At 38.6% G+C, this 20,442-nt stretch overlaps 1 protein-coding gene across 2 annotated transcripts in view; it reads right to left on the bottom strand.

Moving 5' to 3' along the window:
* The window catches only part of COL25A1 (collagen type XXV alpha 1 chain), a 519,759-nt gene extending 506,113 nt beyond the window's left edge, over positions 1–13,646 (bottom strand). Inside the window, exons 1-3 of one of the 2 annotated variants that reach the window (XM_010379093.2) lie at positions 13,158–13,646; positions 12,712–13,064; positions 11,588–11,657 (exon numbers count right to left, since the gene is read on the bottom strand). In XM_010379093.2, the coding sequence (XP_010377395.1) occupies positions 11,588–11,657; positions 12,712–13,008 (367 nt within the window). In that variant the 5' untranslated portion in view covers positions 13,009–13,064; positions 13,158–13,646. Of the gene's footprint in view, positions 1–11,587; positions 11,658–12,711 lie in introns of both variants that reach the window. The other variant, XM_010379094.2, reaches the window with a different exon arrangement.
* Between the last annotated feature and the right edge of the window lie 6,796 nt (positions 13,647–20,442).

Genomic DNA, 20,442 nt, shown 5'->3' on the forward strand with positions numbered 1-20,442 from the left:
ACCTAAAGAACTGTTTCCTATGTAGTTGCTTTAGTCATATAGGGAAAAATCTGTGCTCCTATGGAAAACTATGCATAGTGTACAGCACATCTTTCCTATGTATCTGATTCTGATTCTTTGAGAGCTATTTTATAACTGTATAAGTTGCAGACAATAGAAAAACAAAATCACTTTTGTCTATAGACATACAAACTCTGAGTATAACCGACTTCCCACTGTGAAAAAGTCTGTTTTGCCTCCCTTTGTACATCAATTTCAACATTCCTGAACTAAAAATATATATGTCTTTAAACTCTCCTTTGAAGTGGTTATAATACCTTACTAGTTCCTTCTTTAATGATTTAAGTAAAATTTTTAACACTTGTTAATTTTAAATCTGTATGAAACTCATCATTTTATTTCTTGAAAGTTATATTTTAATAGTAATTTTTGAGAAAACAATCAGCTACTTTTTGAAATGTGGGAGAAATACTGATATTTGCCATTGATGTTTTCTCAGTTATGCTGCTAAATTGAATCACGAATATAGCCATCACCCAGGAAAGATCTAGAGGTTTTAGGACCCAAGGGTGATGAAGCTCCAAATCAGAAGCTGACAGTAATCCAGGTAAAGTGTCATCAACAGAATGGAGGCAAAATAGGGGTTCTATCCATGCTAGAGAAGGGGAGGGAAGATAGGGGATCCCCCTGAGTAGAATGGGGTTCTTATTTAGGGACATAGAACATCCTCTGTTTTTGTAGTTTCATAGCTATATGGCTACCTCCCAAAGACATTCCTGTCCACTCTGCTTGCCAACCACGGATCACATTAGGGCAATGCTTGTTGATTGAGGGCCTGTTCGCTGTATTTACTCTTGGTGTTTTAGGAATCCAATGAACATTATTAATCTCATCACATCCTATAAATGTGAAACAGTGTGAATGCTTAAAATGCTAGCAGTATATGATTACAAATAAACAAAAGTACGGATGTAATAACTTGAAAATGATGAGAAAAAAATGATGTATGATACATATATACAGGGGATACATGTTACTGATTATAAAATTCCTCTGTCTGAGATTTCTTCTTGAGGATTGATGATGGAAGCAAGGGTTTTCTGCTCAAAAAGATGAAAGCTTAAAAGAATAAAAGACATTCTGACTCTAATGTGTCATGCACTCACCCGCAAAATACAGAACGTATACCTGAGACTTCTCCATTCAAGGTATTTTTTGTTATAAAAATAAATGAACCTTTTTTAAATATACCAAAAATGGTAACATAAATTTTACCACCAATATACAGCACTCCTCATACAGAACTTGGTTGCAGAACCAACCCAATATTCAGGAAAGTATCCTCAGAAATAGCTAAAACTTGGAGCATTAAATAATTTTGTACAGACGAAATTATATGTAAGAACATAAAAGTCCTGGTCTCTTTACGGATGTAATTTCTCAATGCTAGAGGTTTGGGGTTTTTCAAATTAAAAACTTCCAGATGCTTAACATGTATGGTAGTACTAAGGCAAACTTGTCAGACTTGCTGCTTAAAATCCTGGGAAACTGTCAGTATATCTATAGGAGTTGGGAAGGAAATTTAAGGAATACAGTTTAGTTAAATCTCTTTTTTTGTAGTTTATAATAGCTTTGGTTGGCATGTATCAGGGGCGTCCAATCTTTTGGCTTCCCTGGGTCACATTGGAAGAATTGTCTTGGACCACACATTAACATTAATGATAGTCAATGAGAAAAAAAAAATTGCAAAAAAAACTCATGTCTTAAGAAAGTTTACAAATTTGTGTTGCACTACATTCAAAGCCATCCTGGGCCACATGCAGCCTGTAGGGACATGGGTTGGACAAGCTTGGCCTATATGGTCTTTCCAGCCTTTATTACTTGTTCAACTTTCCTATCTTTGTTGCTTTACTGATAGTCTTTTTGCAGAAGACAAAGTAACCAGTTAAAAAAGAAGTCATTTTCTCTTCCAGTCTTCCTTGAGGTCCACAGTTTGAGACTGTGTATTAAAGAGAAAATAAATTGCTCACCAAAGCTTGACAACTTATATAACTGCTGTGTCATTCTGTGTCCTACCAGACAAGTGACGAAGGTGCTTCACTTAGCCAAACAACTGTCCACAGCTAGCTACTCATACAGTAAACAGTGCTGCTGATGACAATGGGCATTCATTTCAATGTGAGGGAGAGTATTGTCTTCCAACTTTTCTTTTGCAGTACTTATTACAGTATGATTGTAGCCAGATTTACACTTTCTAAGTGAAATGTATTGTATATCTCACTCACTATTGGCTAAAATCCTGTTAATTCCTAGAGATTTTTCCTATTACTATTTATGTGCAATTCATGTATTCTCATTGTGCCATCAACTTAAATTTCAATATGCAAACATCATCATTTTCATACACAACCAAAAATCAAATCAAGTAAGAAAGTCTCAGAGATCTTAGAAATATCTTTAGAAGATCTTAGAAGTCTTATAACACATATTTTCTATAAATAATATAATTTAGGGGAGAGTTATTTTTCATATACTACCTCGTGGACTAAATATTAACTATTCATCAAAAAATCAACTGCTTTAAGTAAATACATTTTAAAAGAATGAACTGCTGTAACTTGGTAATAAAGCTCTGTATGAATATCTAGAATTAAAAAATAAGTAAAAACATAAGGGAAGAAATTTGAAAAAACAGAAAATTGTCATTAGAAGAACAAGGACAATATTGTGACTTGAAGTCTTAAAAAATAAGAGATTGTAAGAAAAAGGATGAGGTGAGATGTAGATTTTCTAATGAACAGTACCATGCTCAGTTACACAGTACATTTACCCAGCTTTCCTGTGATACTATTATTACATCAGCTTCCTTGCTAGAATACTCCAACCCATTAAAGAGATGATATTACAACAATAGTCATTTTCAGACTTTAATTTGAATAAATAATTTTACTACCATCATTTCTAGTCATGCTTCTAGTACAGTATTTCAAAGATCACTTCTGTGTTGACAAGTGTAAGTCCTCTAGGGCTTGCGATTTCAATAATTTTCTAATAGTGTCCTACGGAGTCCTACGGTTCTTTGGAGATGCCTCAGGGGCCAGCATCGGGGAGAGAGGTGGGCAGCAGAAAGAAAGAGCATGGAGGCTATTGGCTTCTGCCCACTCTAGTCTCTGAGGTCAATCAGTGTAGCTAACATTGTGTGCAATTTCATATGCTGGGGTTTCTCATATAATTTCACTTTTTAAAAAGGTTCAGCCTTTTAAATAAATGTTATAAAATCCCTGTACTACTTAATCTCCAAGATTTGTATTAGTTTTAATATGTTATGGCTCATAAAGTTCTCAGAGAAAAGTTTTAAAAGGCATGGGGATGAGAATAGTAATGCATGGAAAGTGATGTACCACATTAAAAGCCTCAACCCACATTTTCAGATCTTTGTTATAAACATCTTGCCATTTTATAGAGAACCTTCTATAGAGAGCTTTATGATGAGTCCTAGAGATATACAGATACAAACCAGAGCCCCTGCCAAGGAGCTCACGAGTGAGACTGGTGGTGGAATACAGCTGTACCATGAGATCGCTTATCTGGGAAGAGACTGTCAGTATATCTACAGGGGTTTGGAGGGAAGTTTAGGGGATGCAGTGAGCCCATAAATGACATTGGTAGTAGAATAGTTATACCATGAGACCACCTACCAGTTAGCATGTGTCAGGATCTGCCCACAAAAGTCACTTGATCCTTGACCCACTTAACCCACTTGATTCCCAATCAAGTTGATAACCATCCTGAGAAAAGCAGTTATTTAAGAAGCATTTTTCCATTTGAACATCATCTGCTCTGACCTTGTGCCCTAATTCTTTCAGTTAGTGTTCCAAAGTTCACTTAGGAGCCCTAGAACTGGCCAGCATTTCTGGCATGACTTTAAAGTAAAAGCGTTGGTTTTTGAGTGGTTTGTGGAAATCACTTTCATCTTATGATCATATCATATATTATCTTAAAATGCTGGCTGGATTCTGGAGTCTCTGAGATGACACATTGGGGTTTCATAATTCCTGGAAGGGTAATACAAACAACTTACCTTTGACAGCTCCCAGCATTGACCTAAGACATCAGAATGCTGAGTAAGAAATGGATCAATTTTCCTGACATATTTCACTGTAGCATCTTACAGATCAAAAATGGAGGTATAATACAAAGCTATAATGGAGAATTCCTCTGACTCCCTAACTATTGTCCAGAATTATATAACAATAAGAACTCTAAAATATCAAGCTTTCTAAGTATGATGATAGAGAAATATGACTCTGAGAGATTAGGAAATATAGGAGGCTTTTTCCTCCCCTCTTTTACTCTCCTTACATGTGAACTCTTTGGTAAAGAAGGGAAAAAAATACACTTTACCCCTTCCCTGACCAGCTACTTTTAGTTAGACACATTCTGACTCTCAATACTACCATAATGTACAAACTAGAGCTGGCTACAATTCATACGATTTACTCAGCCACTTACCTTAAATGCGAAAATTGTGTTTTAAAATGTGCTGACCACATTTCAAATACAAGAATAAAAATATTGTGTACATAATCCAGGAAACTAGAGTTCCTAAAATCTAAATAATTAACATCCAAATGAACAGACATAGTCTTGGCATTCATGACAAATAAGGTCTATGTCTACTAAACATGCCTTTATAGCAAAAAGATGAAGTTAGCAATAAGACTAAAGAATACAATATGAAGAAAAATAAGAAATGTGTTTCAACTCTCATATTATGTGGCAACTTAAAGTTGAAATGAAGACTCCAGATGAAATTATGTCAAAAGCATGACAGTGATTCCAAATGATTCTGGATTTTGAGAAATTCCAAAATGTAAGTACAAAATCCTCAACAGGTAAGTTCAATTACATTTAGTTCATTTATTCTATCTACTGGGATAGTAGCTTAAACTTCATATCTGTGAGTTTATCTACTAAATGAACGTTTTGACTAATATAAATGTGAAATTTACTAGATTATTCTAAATATCTTAAAGCTGATAGGACACTAGAGTTTTCAAATATAGGTGGAAGAAATTCCTTGCTTCCTCCATGAATCCTTTTCATTGCAAACAGAAGTCAAAAGATAGAAGTCAGCTAGAGGTTTAACTGGGAAGGAGGAGGCAGAAGAGAGGAAGTCCTGCTATTCAGCTCAGTTCCTCCTCCTAGTGGTCACAAAGGGGAGGTGCCTGCCATCTGGTGTCATTTCCTCAAGGGCTCCTTTCGTTTAAATGACTCACAGAATAGTCATTTGGAGGAATACATGATGGCAATGAAAAGTGCTCAATTTTAATTTGTAGGTGATTTCCACCTACTTCTGCTTCTCACTCTTCTATACCTATTTAAAACAGTCAATTTTAAAATAATATTTCTTAATTGCAAGATTTCTGAATAAATCCCAAACGAAGCAGTAACTATCCGTGTCTAAGAATTGAGTATGCGGGCATACCACAGTAATTTTTTAAAACAAACCAGGGAAAAAGTGTTAAATATCATGGTGTGTTAAACTACCACATGGAACTTCACCCATACTGACAAACCAGGGAGGCTGGGGATGTGTCTATATTTAACCATCACATACTAGGCTATAGCCACAGCCCAGATTGACTCATACATTGTTTTCACATTCTCAGCTTCCTTCAAACCACCAAGTAATTGTTTATAAAGTGATAGTATGAAATAAAAACCTTTTTCATGATAGGTTTTGGACGGTTTCCACTAGAGATAACATAGATTGATATTATTTGGATAAATGTCTTGTGAGGTTCCCTGCAACAGGAAATGCCCCCCTGGGCTGCAAAGCAGTCCTGATTCTGACGTATTTCCTCATCAGCTCTCCATTTACCTAATCCTGTTGTTAAGAGGATGCCCGTTCTCATCCCTAGACCTAAGCCTGACATTCAGATACTATTTTCATTAACATCACGTAGTTGATTTTGTACAATTACAAAGCAATCAGAAGCATGGCAGGATATTATGGCCCTGAAAGGCTTCTTATGTCTACATATAATTTGAATGAGCTGGAATGAATGAAACTCTATGCAGAATTTGTACCCTTTTCTTAAGTAATTCCCAGCTAATGAAAAAAATGGAATTATTAAGGCAAGAAAGAGAAAAGAGTAGTTTAAGAATCAGCTTCTTAATAACTTGTAGACAAGAGAAGCCAAGAAACAAGAACATTGCTTCAAGAGACAATTTGTCATTCGCCCTTTGGGTGACTGGGCATTTTTACCAGCTGTCACTCCTGGACAAACTAAAAGTGTTACATCCAAACTGTTGTACTCATTAGGACTGAAACAATTTAACATGGATGCCTGAAGGCACTCGGATGTCACATTGTATTGTTTGGCCTTATAAGAAGAGAGGAATGCCTGCTATTCTCATTTAAATAAAATGTATAGCATTTTAATTTGATTTCTTTCTGCAAACTGTTTCTGACTATTCTTTACCTTACATAATTGAAAATCTTTTATTATCCCCTTACTTGATGCACTCTTTCCATTTACTGTGCAGCGTGTTAGGATAAAAACATACACCCTAAGTGAAAAACCATGTATAGTAAGAAACACAAGTTTTATGTGAGAAAGTAAATTTATGTTAGAAGGTAATTTAAAGCTTCTTCTTATACAATGGGAAAGAGTACACAACCATCAAGCTACAGTTAACATTTATTTCCACCCAAAACTGAGAACACAGACAACGAGGCCAGTCACCAGGAGCAATATTGTTTGCATTTATGAATCTTGCTTGCCTATGTGAATTGCTTGCCTACATGTATTCTTATTTTGTACACCATCATTTTTATGGACTTGGAGTGTACAGAGAGACCTCAGAAGTTATCTACTATATGTTTTTTATCTCTAGTTAAATTCTCTAAGCAAATGACTAGCTGTGTTACATGGAATGATTATCACGAATGTACAGGAGCCAGGTCCAGTGGTACTGTTCAGTAAGCCAGACATGAAGTTTCTCTTCCTATTCAACCTAACTCTCCCTATTTTCAGGAGAAAAGTAGAAGAATAAGCCATCATCCTCCTGTCTACAACAATCCTTTATATATTAAAAGTGACTTTTTGTTTCACATGGGGTAAGTATACCAGGTATCAGTATACCTCTATCTGTTCATAAATTCTTGGAGAGCTAAAAGGCAAATCAGCTTTTTATCCATTGCTAGAGCTTTTATTTTCATCAGAAACCAGATTTTCTCCTATTGTGAACTTCTAGAAGAGAATTATGTTTTTTTCTCTATTTTCCCCAGAGAAAAGAAAAATAAAATCTTTGGGTTTACAAAAATGGAAGAGATTTTAGTCATCTGCCCCAAAGCCCACTATACTTTTTCTTGGTTGCACTTGTCATACCTGTATATTCATGGTATTTTTAAAGAATTGTCTGTCATCCTCATCAAAATGTAAGCTTCATGAGGGAAGATGGCAAGTCTGCCTTGTACACCAACATTTTCCCAATGTCTAGTACAGTATTTGGCATACAGCAGCCTTTTCATTTAACCTGAAGAATTGACAAATGCCCTTCAAAATCATTCTTGTGCAGCACTCCTATTTTGGAGATATGAAAATAGAAACTGTAAGAGGTGTTCTTGGAAATGACTTCCCAAAATTGCATAACAAGTTAATGACAAAGCCAGGATTAGAACTTTGGATTCTTTATTCCGCATCCTCATTCTTCCTCCATTACACCACAGAGGTTCTTATACCTAACATCCTGGGCATGCAACACTACTGATGAGTAAGATACGGAAAGCTTTGTGATCTACACATCTTTTGGTTGGCTGCCTGGCTCCCCGTGTTCTTCATCAGCTGGAACATAAAAACCTTCTCATAGATATGCCTGGTTTATGCATACTTTATGTAAGATTCCAAGAACAGAACCCAAAACTAAATTCTACAGCCATAGCAAAGAGCCAACTTATTCTCTCCAATTAGAGTTGAATTTTACAGAGGCCAAGCCACAGATTCCAGCTGAATTTCTCTGGTTCGGCTACTGCTAAAACAAATATTCTGCTAAATACAGCTTCAATTTGTGTGGAAATTTAAAAATTATTATTTTTTAAATTATTACTTTGGGTTTCTTTAAACCAAATGTTTTTTAAAATAGAGTTTTTCTGAGTACATGAAAGAAATAAATGCAAGTTTCCCAGGGTGACAAGATGATCTAAAACTGGATTGTGGTGATGGCTGCCCAACTCTATAAATCTGTTTTTAAAATCTTAAGATAGGTAAATATTATAAATTTTACTGCAATAGGCTGTTAAAAAATGAAAAGGAGTCACATAATTAAGCTACTTCTTTTTGTAAACATCTGGTATTAAAACTGTAAAGATATTCTTTAATATCCCCATGGTCTTTTAAGCCCAGGTCCTATCCACTTCAACCATGGTTTACCTAAAAGGTCAAAAGTTTTCCCTGCAATTTTTGTAAGAATAATTTAGGAGACTTATATAAATATCAAAAAAGAACCAATATTTATATAGCACCAAGAAATACTGACTAGTATGATTATCTGCATGAATAATCTACAGATATATTTATTTAATTAAGTATAGTGTTCTAGTCCAAACCTGCCATTAATTAGCCACTGAGTTTTTAGCAAATTATACAACATCTCCAGGTTTCAGTTTTCCCACCTATTTCATATGTCTCTGTAGATCACAGTAGAGCTAAGTAGCATATAATATACTAAAAAGAATAGTAATTGCTATTGTCTAATGGATAGCCACTAATATGCCAGACTATTTAGGTAAACTATTACCCTAAGGAAGGTATTATTAGTCTTTTTATCCTTGTTGGATTTTTTTTTTTTTTTTTTTTTTTTTTTTTTTTTGCAGATGAGGAAATTAGAACATAGGGAAGTTCACTAGTTTGACCAATGTCACACAGTTATTTAGTGCCAGATCCAGGATTCCAATCCAGAATTATCCAGGTTCAAAACCTGTACTTATTCTCTATTCCTTGGTAGACTGGGCTTTTGGTTCTATCAGATGTGGGCATGAATCCTGACCTTGTCTTTACTATGTTAAATTAATCATCTTCTCTGAATCTCAGTTTCCTCATCTGTAAAATGAGATTACTAACACTTAACTCAGGATCCCTGTGAAAATTAAATTAAAGAGTACATCCCCTGCCATTAGAAGCCATTTTTTAAAAACTGTCTTTTTCATCTCTCCCTCACAGAGGTTCCTTCTTGTGCATAAAAATATAACTATAAATTCTATGATTACCTTAGAGCCTACCTGAATAAACCTCACTGGGATTGAGTTCTATCAAGAGCAATTAGAGTGAACACAAACAACACAGCATTGCTTCTTTGCTATCAGTCCTTGGCTCTGTGACTGAAACTGTCAACAAGAGTGTCAACTTCAAGGGGTAGGCATCTGTCCACAGGAACTGAGCTGAGGTCACAGACTTGTCTCACTCTGCCCTATAAACAGATGTCTAGGTGACATCTCTTAGTCACTGCAAACCAGGGTTAGAGCCAAACCAGGTGGAAGTGCTGAATCTCTTTTCTAATCCTCTTGGTCAGCCCATTCATTCCCTAAAACAATTCTTCACAGACCATAATTCGAAATAACGAGTTTTCCCCAGGATATTATTTTCAACATAATGTCCTTATTTTGATGATGTCTGATTATTCCTCAAGCCAAAGGTAGTGTTTCCATCACAGCAGTTTGTCAGCAAGTAACCTGCTTGATTCTGCATATTAGAATGCACACCTTCAAATGTTTACCTCGAAAGTTGCCAGGTAAAAACTGATGTAATGTGGAGCTCTAGTGGTGGCAAGAGGTAAAGCAGCTATTAGTGGGAACCAACAAAAAAGCCTAGGAAATCTCCATTTATTATTACATTAACATGCTAAGATGAAAAATGGTCCAAAATAATCCAAGATAATATACAGTAAATTTTAAATGTAATAGATTTCTTTTAGATTACAAGTTAGACTTCAGTAGCTAGCCTACATTAAACATCCTGAAACAATTATATCTTCTCAAAAAATAGAACTCAATGCTGTGGTTGTCATTTTTCTATTTTTACTAAGTTCATTAAGAATCATATTAATGAAGCACTAGCTATTGTTCACAGAGCTAGTAAGAATACTGTATACAAAAAAATGCTAGACTCTAAGTGGTATGATCAGTGAAGTTCTGTACCAACTGTCCTGGGAATTTAAATAATCCCTACAGGCTGATGAGGTGGTTGTGAGTTAATTCCCGCACTAGAAAAGTGCCTTCCTTGAATATTTGACTTCTGAGATATTTTCCAGCTTAAAACAACTAAGAATGAGACCTGCACTGTCAAAGGTTAACTCTTTGTTTTTCTGGTATCTAATGTATACGTCTGCTCACTCAAAAGGGCTTCATTTAAAAAATATAACTCTCTTATGTTCAAAAATTTAACAGAATATAAATAGTAAAATTTGTATAATGTACAACCTGGAGTTGACATTTAAAATTTCTAAATGTGGTGCCTTGTTTAGCCGTGCCAAACAAGTTATCATGAGGGGGAAAAGGTTTCAGAACAGGAAAAACTACAAGAACTTGCCTTTTCATATATAAGTACCTAAGTATCATGTTCCTTAATAATAAAGAAATTTTAAGAGACTCACTTTCCATGAGTGATGATAAAAGAAACTATCATATTCATAAATGTGTTAACAATGTTTATATGAAATAAACATCTCAACTCATGGGAGTTTTCCATGACTTACATGAGTTGAATCCACTAGATGTTTCCAATGGCCATATTCCAAGGGCTTCTAAATTGTCAGGTCTGAGAAAACTACCAAGCCCTCAAAGGTACATGAAGGAAGACTTAATGATTAGCCAGGGGGTCTTATTCATGATGTCCTTCTTCCCTGTCCTTCTACTAATATGCTGTCTTTAATATAGTTCCCTGAAGCTACACAGGAAAAAAAGGTAAAAGTATAAGAGCCTCTTCTTCAAAAGTCATTGAGAATGCAAGAGTTTGTAATGGGAAGCTCAAGATAAAGAACTGATTTTCTTTCAGTCATCATCTCTAGCTATAGAATAGGAGATGGAATCTTTTTAATAGAATAGAAACAGCAGGAAAGGAAGTGAAGGTGGTTTACTAACATATCGTATGCCAAAGGGAATAAACCAAAAAAAAAAAAAAAAAAAAAAAAGATCTGCACTAACGCAATATGAGCGAGCCAGGAATTCAGAATCTAACAGTTCTACAGTCCTTTTCACTGTGGACATTAAGACAATTTAATTGAAGAATATTTTTCAATTTGTGAATCTAAGATGTTTGTTTTTGTATATCACCTTGCCTATATTTTCTTTGATGATTATCTCTATCTCCTTTGCTTTCCCACAACAGGCCTTGGTATGCTGCTTAAAATAATATTTGGGGCTTTATTTTCCATCCTTTTGAATGAGACATGTTGATTTTATTAAAGCAAGTTGCAGTCTGCATTCTTTCTTTACTATTATTACAGGTAGACTTGACAGACACAGGACCTTTGTCTTAAAATGCTCTGCTCTGGAGGAAACCTTGTTAAAGAAGTTCCATTTTACCTGCTGGGCAGTTACATTCTGAAGGTGCTTCTCTTGCGATTCTTATTTTAGCCATATGTTCATAGGATTTCTGTAGGAAAAGAAGAGTTATTAACAATCATCAGTAGCACTGTAGAGAGATGGAGTCTTTAGGGACTCTGGCCATATGCCTGATTTACCGGCATTTCATAACCTGCATAACTAACATTTACATAAGTACTTGTACTCTAGTCAAGAAAGTAACCATGCCTAAGCCCTAAAAAAAGAAAATGACCACTGATAGGGTATCAAGATTGCTGGACTTGTGTAACATCTTTCTCCATTCTTCCCTACCACCACTCTCTCCCTCATATGCAGTCAATGTAAAAACCTAGCACTAAAATGTTGCAGTACTAGGTAAGCTGTGGCTTACCAATAACAGTCAATATTTTATACATGAAGGTCAACTGCTGTATCATTCTGGGCTGCAACAACTGCCAAATAGGCTCCCCACTAGGGTAAGGTTCCAGAAAACCCCCTTACTCTAGTCTAAAGTTGCCCTTAAACATAACGTAGATTCCTTTCAATTCTCAACTCCAAGGGCTCTGCATTCATAAATACTCCGGCACTGCAACCTTTACCAAAAATAAAGCTACTTTTAAAAAAATGTTTAAAGTTTTAATATGAAAAGATTGAACGTGTGAAATTATTGACTTTAAATTATACATGAGATTGTTTTACACTTAAGAGTGATTACCTTTTTTGTATATTAATAACATCTATGACCGTAACCATCTTATAACATGTAAAAGATTTAACAGATGCTATTTCTGCAAGAAATATTCTCTCCACAATTGGGAAAGACTCACATGTGACTTAGGATAACTAAAAAGAGGTAAAATGCCCTTTCCCCCTTTTAGAACTTCCTATATGTTTAACATGCAAACATTAAGAGAGAGTGAGGGAAGATCAGAGATAGGCATAGGGATATCAAGGGATGTACACATATAAATATATGCTACAGTGAGCATAGATCCTTGCCCAATACATGCACGCGCGCGCACACACACACAGCCACACCAAGTCTGCGTACAGTAAGGGTAGCGGCTAGTCATACACACAGAGTCACGCTTGTACAAGATGCAAAATACCCCAGCCTCTCACACCTGAGCCAGAAGTCGCTCCACTTTCTCTTGCACCATAGCCTTGAGCTGATCCAGGGTATCAGGCAGCAGATGAATAGAAGGGGCCCCTTTGGCGGATTCGAGAGCGGCGATCCTTGCCTGGAGGTCGTTGGTTTTCACACCCAGGTACAGGCAAGACACCACGGCCACCACTGACAGAAGGGCCGCCAGGAAGGCGCACGGGGACAGGGTCCGAGCACAATGCTGCTCGGCAGGGCTCGAGTCCTCGGATCCGGGCTCCCGGGCCCCTCCTTTTCCTGCGTGCTTCTTCAGCAACATCGTGGCGGGGTCGGCCGTCTCGGCTTCGCTTCCCACCCTCTACACCTCAAATAATCCTAAAAGGAAAGAAAAAGGTCGATTCCTCCAAAGTTCAGTCCCTGTGGTTGCACAACTAGCTGGTGGAGTCAAGCCCGCGAGCGGAGATGGACCCCTGACTGGCTCAGCGTCCAGACCTACAGGCGTGCACTATCCCCGCTTTCTTCTCTCCTCCCAGCTGGAAGTGAAAAGCACCCTCAGACCGGGGACCGGGTGGCGGTGGGGTAAAAAGCAAGACGAAGCCCACCCAGACAGCTCTTCCGACTCCCAGAGGACAGACACCTCTTCCGAGGTCCCCGACAGCGGTCGCTCAGGGTCCGAGGGACGGCGACCGAGGCGCGGCGCGGGGCCGCGGCTCGCCCTGGCCACAGAGGACCGAACCTGTTGCGCCTCTGTGAGTTTGCCTTATTTCTACCCACTCGGTGTCTTTCAGCACGCCGACCTGTTTCCCACCTGCATTCAGTTCAAGGCAAAAAGGCTGGGAGAGCACGCTAGAGCGCAGCGCGAAAGGGGCGGCCAAGGGGGAGAAGAGAGGAAAACGAAATAAACCCAAGGAGCCAATGCTAGTCGCGAAGCCGAAGTCGCGGCTGCCCGAAGGATCTCCGCAACCCCGCGTGCGCGATCCTTAAATACCCTTCGGGATGCTCGTGTGAGTGTGTGTGTGTGAGTGTGAGTGCGCGCGCGCTCCGAGCACGACGTCCCTCCCCCGACCCCCTCCCGGCGCCCGCCGTCCGGCCCGCGGCTCCCGCTGCTCCCGCTGCTGCGCGCCCCCCTTCCAAAGCCAAAGCAGGAGCCCGCCTTATTATCATAATGTATTCACCTTGGCCCAGCCCGCGGGCCGGCCCAGGGAACCCCCCAGGGGGCGGGAAGCTTGGGTGGGAGCGGGGCAGGAGGTCCGTTATTAGCATAATGCATGCAAATAGCTGGAGCGGCCACCGTGATTGGAGAGGAGCCTGGCGACCCCTCCCCCTGCGCAGAGTAACTTCAGCGTCCCCGAAGGCCACCTCTCTGGCCATGGCCAGGGGCCGAAGCGGGGTCGGCTGCGCAAGAGGCGGCAACTTTGGCTTATACTGACTCAGTCCAGCGCCCCCTCTTCATTCCACTTAAAAATGGAGAAATGGCCTCCGGGAGGAAGATGTGAAGCAGAACGCTTTATCTCTCCCGATCTTCACCCAAAAGCAGCCGCAGGAGCTCTTGCAGTCTCGCTCTGGTGCAGCGTTTTTCCCTCCTCCCTCACTTTCCCACATGCCCGGAGGCAAAGTGTCTGGCGGACGTCTGAGGTACATTTCCCCACTTCCCTTCTCTTCCCAACGCCGCCCGCAGATTCTCCAACGAGGGGAGGTTTTCTCTCCCCTCCCCCAGTTTCCTTGTCTTGACGGCACTGAGTCTCCTCCCAGCTCTGTATTCCTAGTCTGTACTAGGATGCTAATGTGTTTTCCTGATTCCCTGGTTTGCGGGATTGTAAAAGGGAGTGTTGAAGTATACGCATTTCTCAGGATTTAGGAAAGGAATGAAGAATGAAGTCAGTTTTTCCTCTTACCTGACTCTCCTCATGCTGTTCCCGCTGGAACAAATTACAGGGTCTCTAATGGGATTTTGGAAAGTTGGTAACAAGTAGCATTTGACATCTAATTGACTTTGGGGAAAACAGAAATCCCACCTCTTATTCCAAAGAGTTCCTTCTTATCTCCCTATAAAAATATATATACATATATTTTTTTCCTATTCTCCTTAATCAAGCTAACCTGAAGTCGTTGCTTGTTGTAACGTTGTTGACTGTAATCAACAAAATACTTACACTTAGTTGGTCTTTCACACGTGTAAACGGATATTGCTAGGTATGAAGCAAGGTAAGGAAATAACAGCATTAGAGGAAGAAAGAGACTAACATTGGAGGAAAACAATGAATTTTGCTATGAAGTGAAAACCATAATTCATTTATATTACACAGTGGTTCTCAAAGGATGGTCCTAGACCAATAACATCAGCATCACCTGAGAACTTAGCCAACATTTAAATTCTAGGTTCCTACCACAGATCTGAATCAGAAACACTAGCTACTACCACTACTGAAAAAAAAAAACAAAAACAAAAAACCAGCAATCTGTTTTAACAAGCCCTCCAAATGATTTTGATATATACTACCAAAGTTTGAGAACCACTGGTATAATACTTTCCAAAATATTTTCAAATACTTTTTTTAACCTCATAACCCTGCGACGTGAGGAATTACTGTTCCTCTTTTAAATATAAATACAATTTTTAAGTAAATTTTAAAGAGATAAATTTCAAGTCACATTTAATTGTGATTAAACATGTTTCCAATAATGACCCAAATAATGGGTACAAATGTTTTAATGTACCAACTGTTTCCGTAACCTCTAATTATTCCTTAGTCTCCTTTGCAGGCTTTTCCTGTCATTTCTCTGAAAGTTGGTGCTCCCTGGGCCTCTGTCTATTCCATCTTCTCTTCTCTGTATACTCTCTCCAGTAGAGTTCCCAATGGCCATCATTACACGGATGAGTCATAAATTCATATCGAAAGCCCAAACCTCTCTCCTGAACCTCGGATCCATGTAGCCAGTTGCCTCTTTGCCATCTCCATTTGGATGTCTCACTCTCATTTCCAATTTAACCTGCAGCTTACCTCCAAACTCTACTCTGCTTTCTCTGTTTCCCATCTCAGCCAATGGAGTTGCCATCCATCCAGTCTCCCCAAGCCAAAATACCCAGTAGCCGGCCCTGACTTCTCCCTTGCCCTCCTCTCCTCATCTATTTAGAGTCCTTCAATACTTCCGGTTGTCCTTAGGACAAAGATCTTACATCTTTCAACCCCCACAACAAACCCCCTTGTCTGCCATCTCAACAGCCTCATTGCTCATTCTTCCTCTCAGACTTTCCACATCAACTTCTCTGAAGTGTGGAAACAATGAGAATAAAGAGCTTTTTCTTTTGGACAACACACCGCTCTTAAAATTTCATTAGAAAAGCCATTTTCTGTCTTGCCTGATGCCTACAGTAGGTTACACATTTAATTTGGATGATGCAATGTTCTTATAGCATGCTTTGTGTAAATTGGCCATGAGAAGGTACATTAACAACTCTTGCAAACTCTCAGCACTATTAGATCTTAGTACAGAGATAGAGTTGGAATTTTGTGGCTTTGAGATCTTTATCCAGAGGATTAGATTTGCTTTATGTCTTTGGTGGGCACAATACCTCAGAAATATACCAGCCATTAGTGCTAAGATTTCAAAACCCAGTAGATTCTCTGCATCAAGCACAGAGAACGTGTGGATCAACAAAGCTCTGAGGGTTTGAACGCATGTTGTTCTGTAGATTCATCAAAGCACAGTTGTTATTTTGGTTCCAATGTGGAGGCTTCAAAAAAGTAAAAATAGCACTAAAAATGCTATAGTCCAGCTGACTCCAATTTGCCTGACTAATATCAATAGTATTAATAGTAAAATGCAAACAGCTGGCTATAGGACAGGTATGCAGTGGGAAGGACACCCAAACATGTCCATGTCCTAATCTCCAAAACAGTGAATGTGCTACCTTGCATGCAAAAACAGATTGGCAGATATGATTCAGTTAAAGATCTTGATTGAGGTGGGGAGATTTTCTTCAATTATGTGGGTGGGCCCAGTGTAGCACAAGGGTCCTTCTACGGGGAAGGCAGGGTCTCAGAGTGAGAGGCAATGTAACAATAAAAGCAGAGGTGAGAGTGATGTGAATACTGGTGTAGAAGATGGAAGGGGGTCACAAATCAAGGAATATAAGCAACTTCCAGAAGCTGCAAAAGATAAGGAACAAGTTCTCCTCTAGATCCTACAGAAAGAACACAGCCTTGCCAACACCTTGATTTTAAGACCTCTGGCTATCAGAACTATAATTAATAAGTTCGTGTTGTTTAAAACCACTAATTTGTGATAATTTGTTACAAGAGCAAAAGAAACCAATATCATCACGATCACAAGAAATCAATGTTCATCTGCTACAGCATCATAAGTGATATTGGAACCACCATAATGCCCTACAACTCAAGCAGACCCTGTAGTAACAAAGCGCTGTCTGTCAAATGTTTATACATTTCTATTTCATTGACATGCCCACTGGGAAAGGATCAGAGAGATATGCCCTCTCTCATGTCATGTAAAATTAGGATGCCCTTTATGAAGACATATTAAACTAAATAAAATAAGTTGTTTCCTTGATGCCTCCCATTAATGTAACTCAAAAACAATAAATCATCCAAGCTGTATAGTCACTTTCATCTCTCCTCCCTACTAATGCTAGCCTAGCCAGAATCCTGACCCAGGACTCAGCATTGCTACTGTTTTCTGCTTTGTTTTTGAGAGTGCGTCTCACTCTGTTGCCCAGGCTGGAGTCCAGTGGCATGATCATGGCTCACTCCAGCCTCCTGAGCCCAGACCACCTGGGCTCAAATGATCCTCCCACCTCAGCCTCCTGAGCAGCTGGGACCACAGGTAATCACCAGGCTAATTTTTTATTTTTTGTAGAGATGGGGTCTCTCTGTGTTGTCCAGGCTGGCCTCAAACTCCTGGGCTCAAGTGATCCTCCTGCCTTGGCTTCCGAAAGTGCTGGGATTACAGGCATGAGCCATTGCACCTGGCCCACTGCTAGTACTATTGTTACCAATCTCCATGACAGAAAAAAATGAAATAAAGATTAATGACAGAGAGGCATATCAGGAAGTTAAAGTAAGAAAGAAAGCACCTGGAGAAAGAGCAAGAAAAGATAAAGGAGAAAACTGAGACAGAAGAAAGGAGCTTTTTAAGTGGGTAAAAGTGTTTTTTAAAAAGAAAAAGACGTAATCCACTCCTATATACCTATAGGAGGCTAATCGTTAAAGGAGATAAAGCATAGAAGTGAGGCACTAACATATACTAAAATTTCTGATGGTTTATGTGTATTTAGAAAGATTATCTGCCCAAAGTAAATAGCTGAGATAATCATGGTATGCTCTTTTTAGATATTAACTACATTGCAAAAAAAATTTAGTTTCATTAGAAAATATATTTTAGCATCATTAGTTTTTGAGGCTAAGGTTTTTATAACTACAATTTTCACCAAAGTTCACCAATAAAGCTAAAGCTATCAAGCAGAAGCGAATGTATGAAGAGATTTGTGGCCTTTTTTTTTTTTTTTTTTTTTAATTGGATGCTGAGTTTCACTCTTGTTGCCCAGGCTGGAGTGCAATGGCACGATCTCGGCTCACTGCAAGCTCTGCCCCTGGGGTTCAAGCAATTCTCCTGCCTCAGCCTCCCGAGTAGCTGGGATTACAGGCATGCACTACCACATGTGGCTAATTTTGTATTTTTAGTAGAGACGGGGTTTCTCCATGTGGGTCAGGCTGGTCTCAGACTCCCGACCTCAGGGGATCTGCCTGCCTCAGCCTCCCACAGTGCTGGGATTACAGGCGTGAGCCACCACGCCCAGCCTGTGGCCATCTTTATATACCCACAACCACCTGTTGCGTCCACTAAGTACCTTAATAAAGAAAATGGGAGAATACATTGTGTATAGTATTAAGCATGTTATTTTATAGTCTTCAGATGAGAATGTGAGCTCATGGAAACATCTTTTAAGAAGACAAAGTTTCCTAAAGGGAATGGAGTAGGCAGCAAAGAGTTAAGTGAGCCAAAACTTAAAAGATGCAGTTCTCCCACAGCCAGGCAAATTTCAATAAATCATAAACAAATTATAAATATCTTTAGGAGCAGAAGAGCAGAAAAGAAGGATTTGGCTCTTAGTGGCAGGCTGAAAAATTCTTTTTCAAACAGATCAAGGAACTGATCCCATTTATACAAGCCTGGTTAAGCAAGGGGCTTACAACTGTATGAATGCAATAATCTGGATAATATAAGCCCTCCAAAATATCAATCCTCTGTGCATAGTCAGTTTATGTTTGCTGTTTGTTCTTGTTTTGTTTTATTTGGAAGGAGGAGGTAATTTTTTTCCTCAAATCTTAAATAACAAGGTAATAGCCCCACTTAATGGGTTCTTCCCCAAAAGTCACCAATTATATTGCTAACTCAAACAAGAGGCAACTTTTCATTGAACTTCCAAATCAACTTTTTCTTATAATGCTACATACACTGAACATGTTCATATCATTGAGTGAGCTCATGATTAAGAACACAGAACCCAAGGCCAGTCTGCCTGCATTCATTATCCAGCTCTGCCATTTAATAGCTGTGGGACATTGGGTAAATTACTTCACTTTTCTGTGCCTCATTTTTCTGGGCCATCTATAAAAGAAGAATGATAATACTTAACCATTAGGATCTTTTGCTGGAATGCTTTGTGAAGGCATGACAATGCCTGGTAGATATTAAGTGCAATATACATTTACCTCTTGTTGATGCTATTATTATTATTACTTTAAAAGTGTCTGTTTATTGACCCATAGTCACTGAAAAGCAAGAACAATCCATATGATTATGCTATGAGGCAACGATATATCCTAATCGTGATTTTAGTCCTATTTTAGTTTACAAGTATAAAATAGCATCAGGGCAACATTTCAGCTACTGGATAATTTGGAAAAGTCCCTACAACAGGCAACCATTAATGTATTTGATATCATTTTAGATTAGTTTTGCCTGTTTTAGAGCTTCATATAAATAGAAGCATACAGTATATATTCTTGATATTTGTTTTTGGTGGGTTTTGGGGGGGTTTTTTGTTTTATTTGACACAGGGTCTCACTCTGTCTCCCAGGCTGGAGTGCAGTGGCATGATCACAACTCACCGTAGTCTTAAACTCCTGGGCTCATGTGATCCTCCCACCTCAGCCTCCTGAGTAGTAGTTAGAACTACAGGCAGATGCCACCATGCCCAGCTAATTTTTTTTTTTTTTAGAGATGGGGTCTCACTATGTTGCCCAGGCTGGTAATAAACTCCTGGGCTCAAGTGATCCTCCCACCTCAGCTTCTCAAATTCTTGGCATTACAGATATGAGCCACTCTGTCTAGTCATAGATATTCTTATGTGCCTGGCATCTTTTGCTCAACATGTTTTTGAGATTTGTCTATAGTGTTATATTTTGTTCATTTTTATTATGATGTAATATTCCACTGTTAGAATACACCATGACTTGTTCATCTGTTCAGTTGGTGGATATTTAAATTGTGTCCATTTTTTTGCTGTATAAATAAAACTGCTATGAACACTTATAAACTAGTTTTTATTTTGTGTATTTTAAAAACAGAGAACAATTTCATTTCACTTAGAGATGATGATTAACTAAGATACTTTTTATAAAGAAGAACAGAAAAGAGAATGTGGTTCTATCAGATAGTAAAATATATTATAAAGATATAGTAATTAAGCCAGTTTAGCATTGCTTCAGGGACAGAAATTAAACCAAAG

This window comes from Rhinopithecus roxellana, chromosome 2 (genome assembly GCF_007565055.1).
Source record: "Rhinopithecus roxellana isolate Shanxi Qingling chromosome 2, ASM756505v1, whole genome shotgun sequence".
Lineage (NCBI taxonomy): Eukaryota > Metazoa > Chordata > Mammalia > Primates > Cercopithecidae > Rhinopithecus > Rhinopithecus roxellana.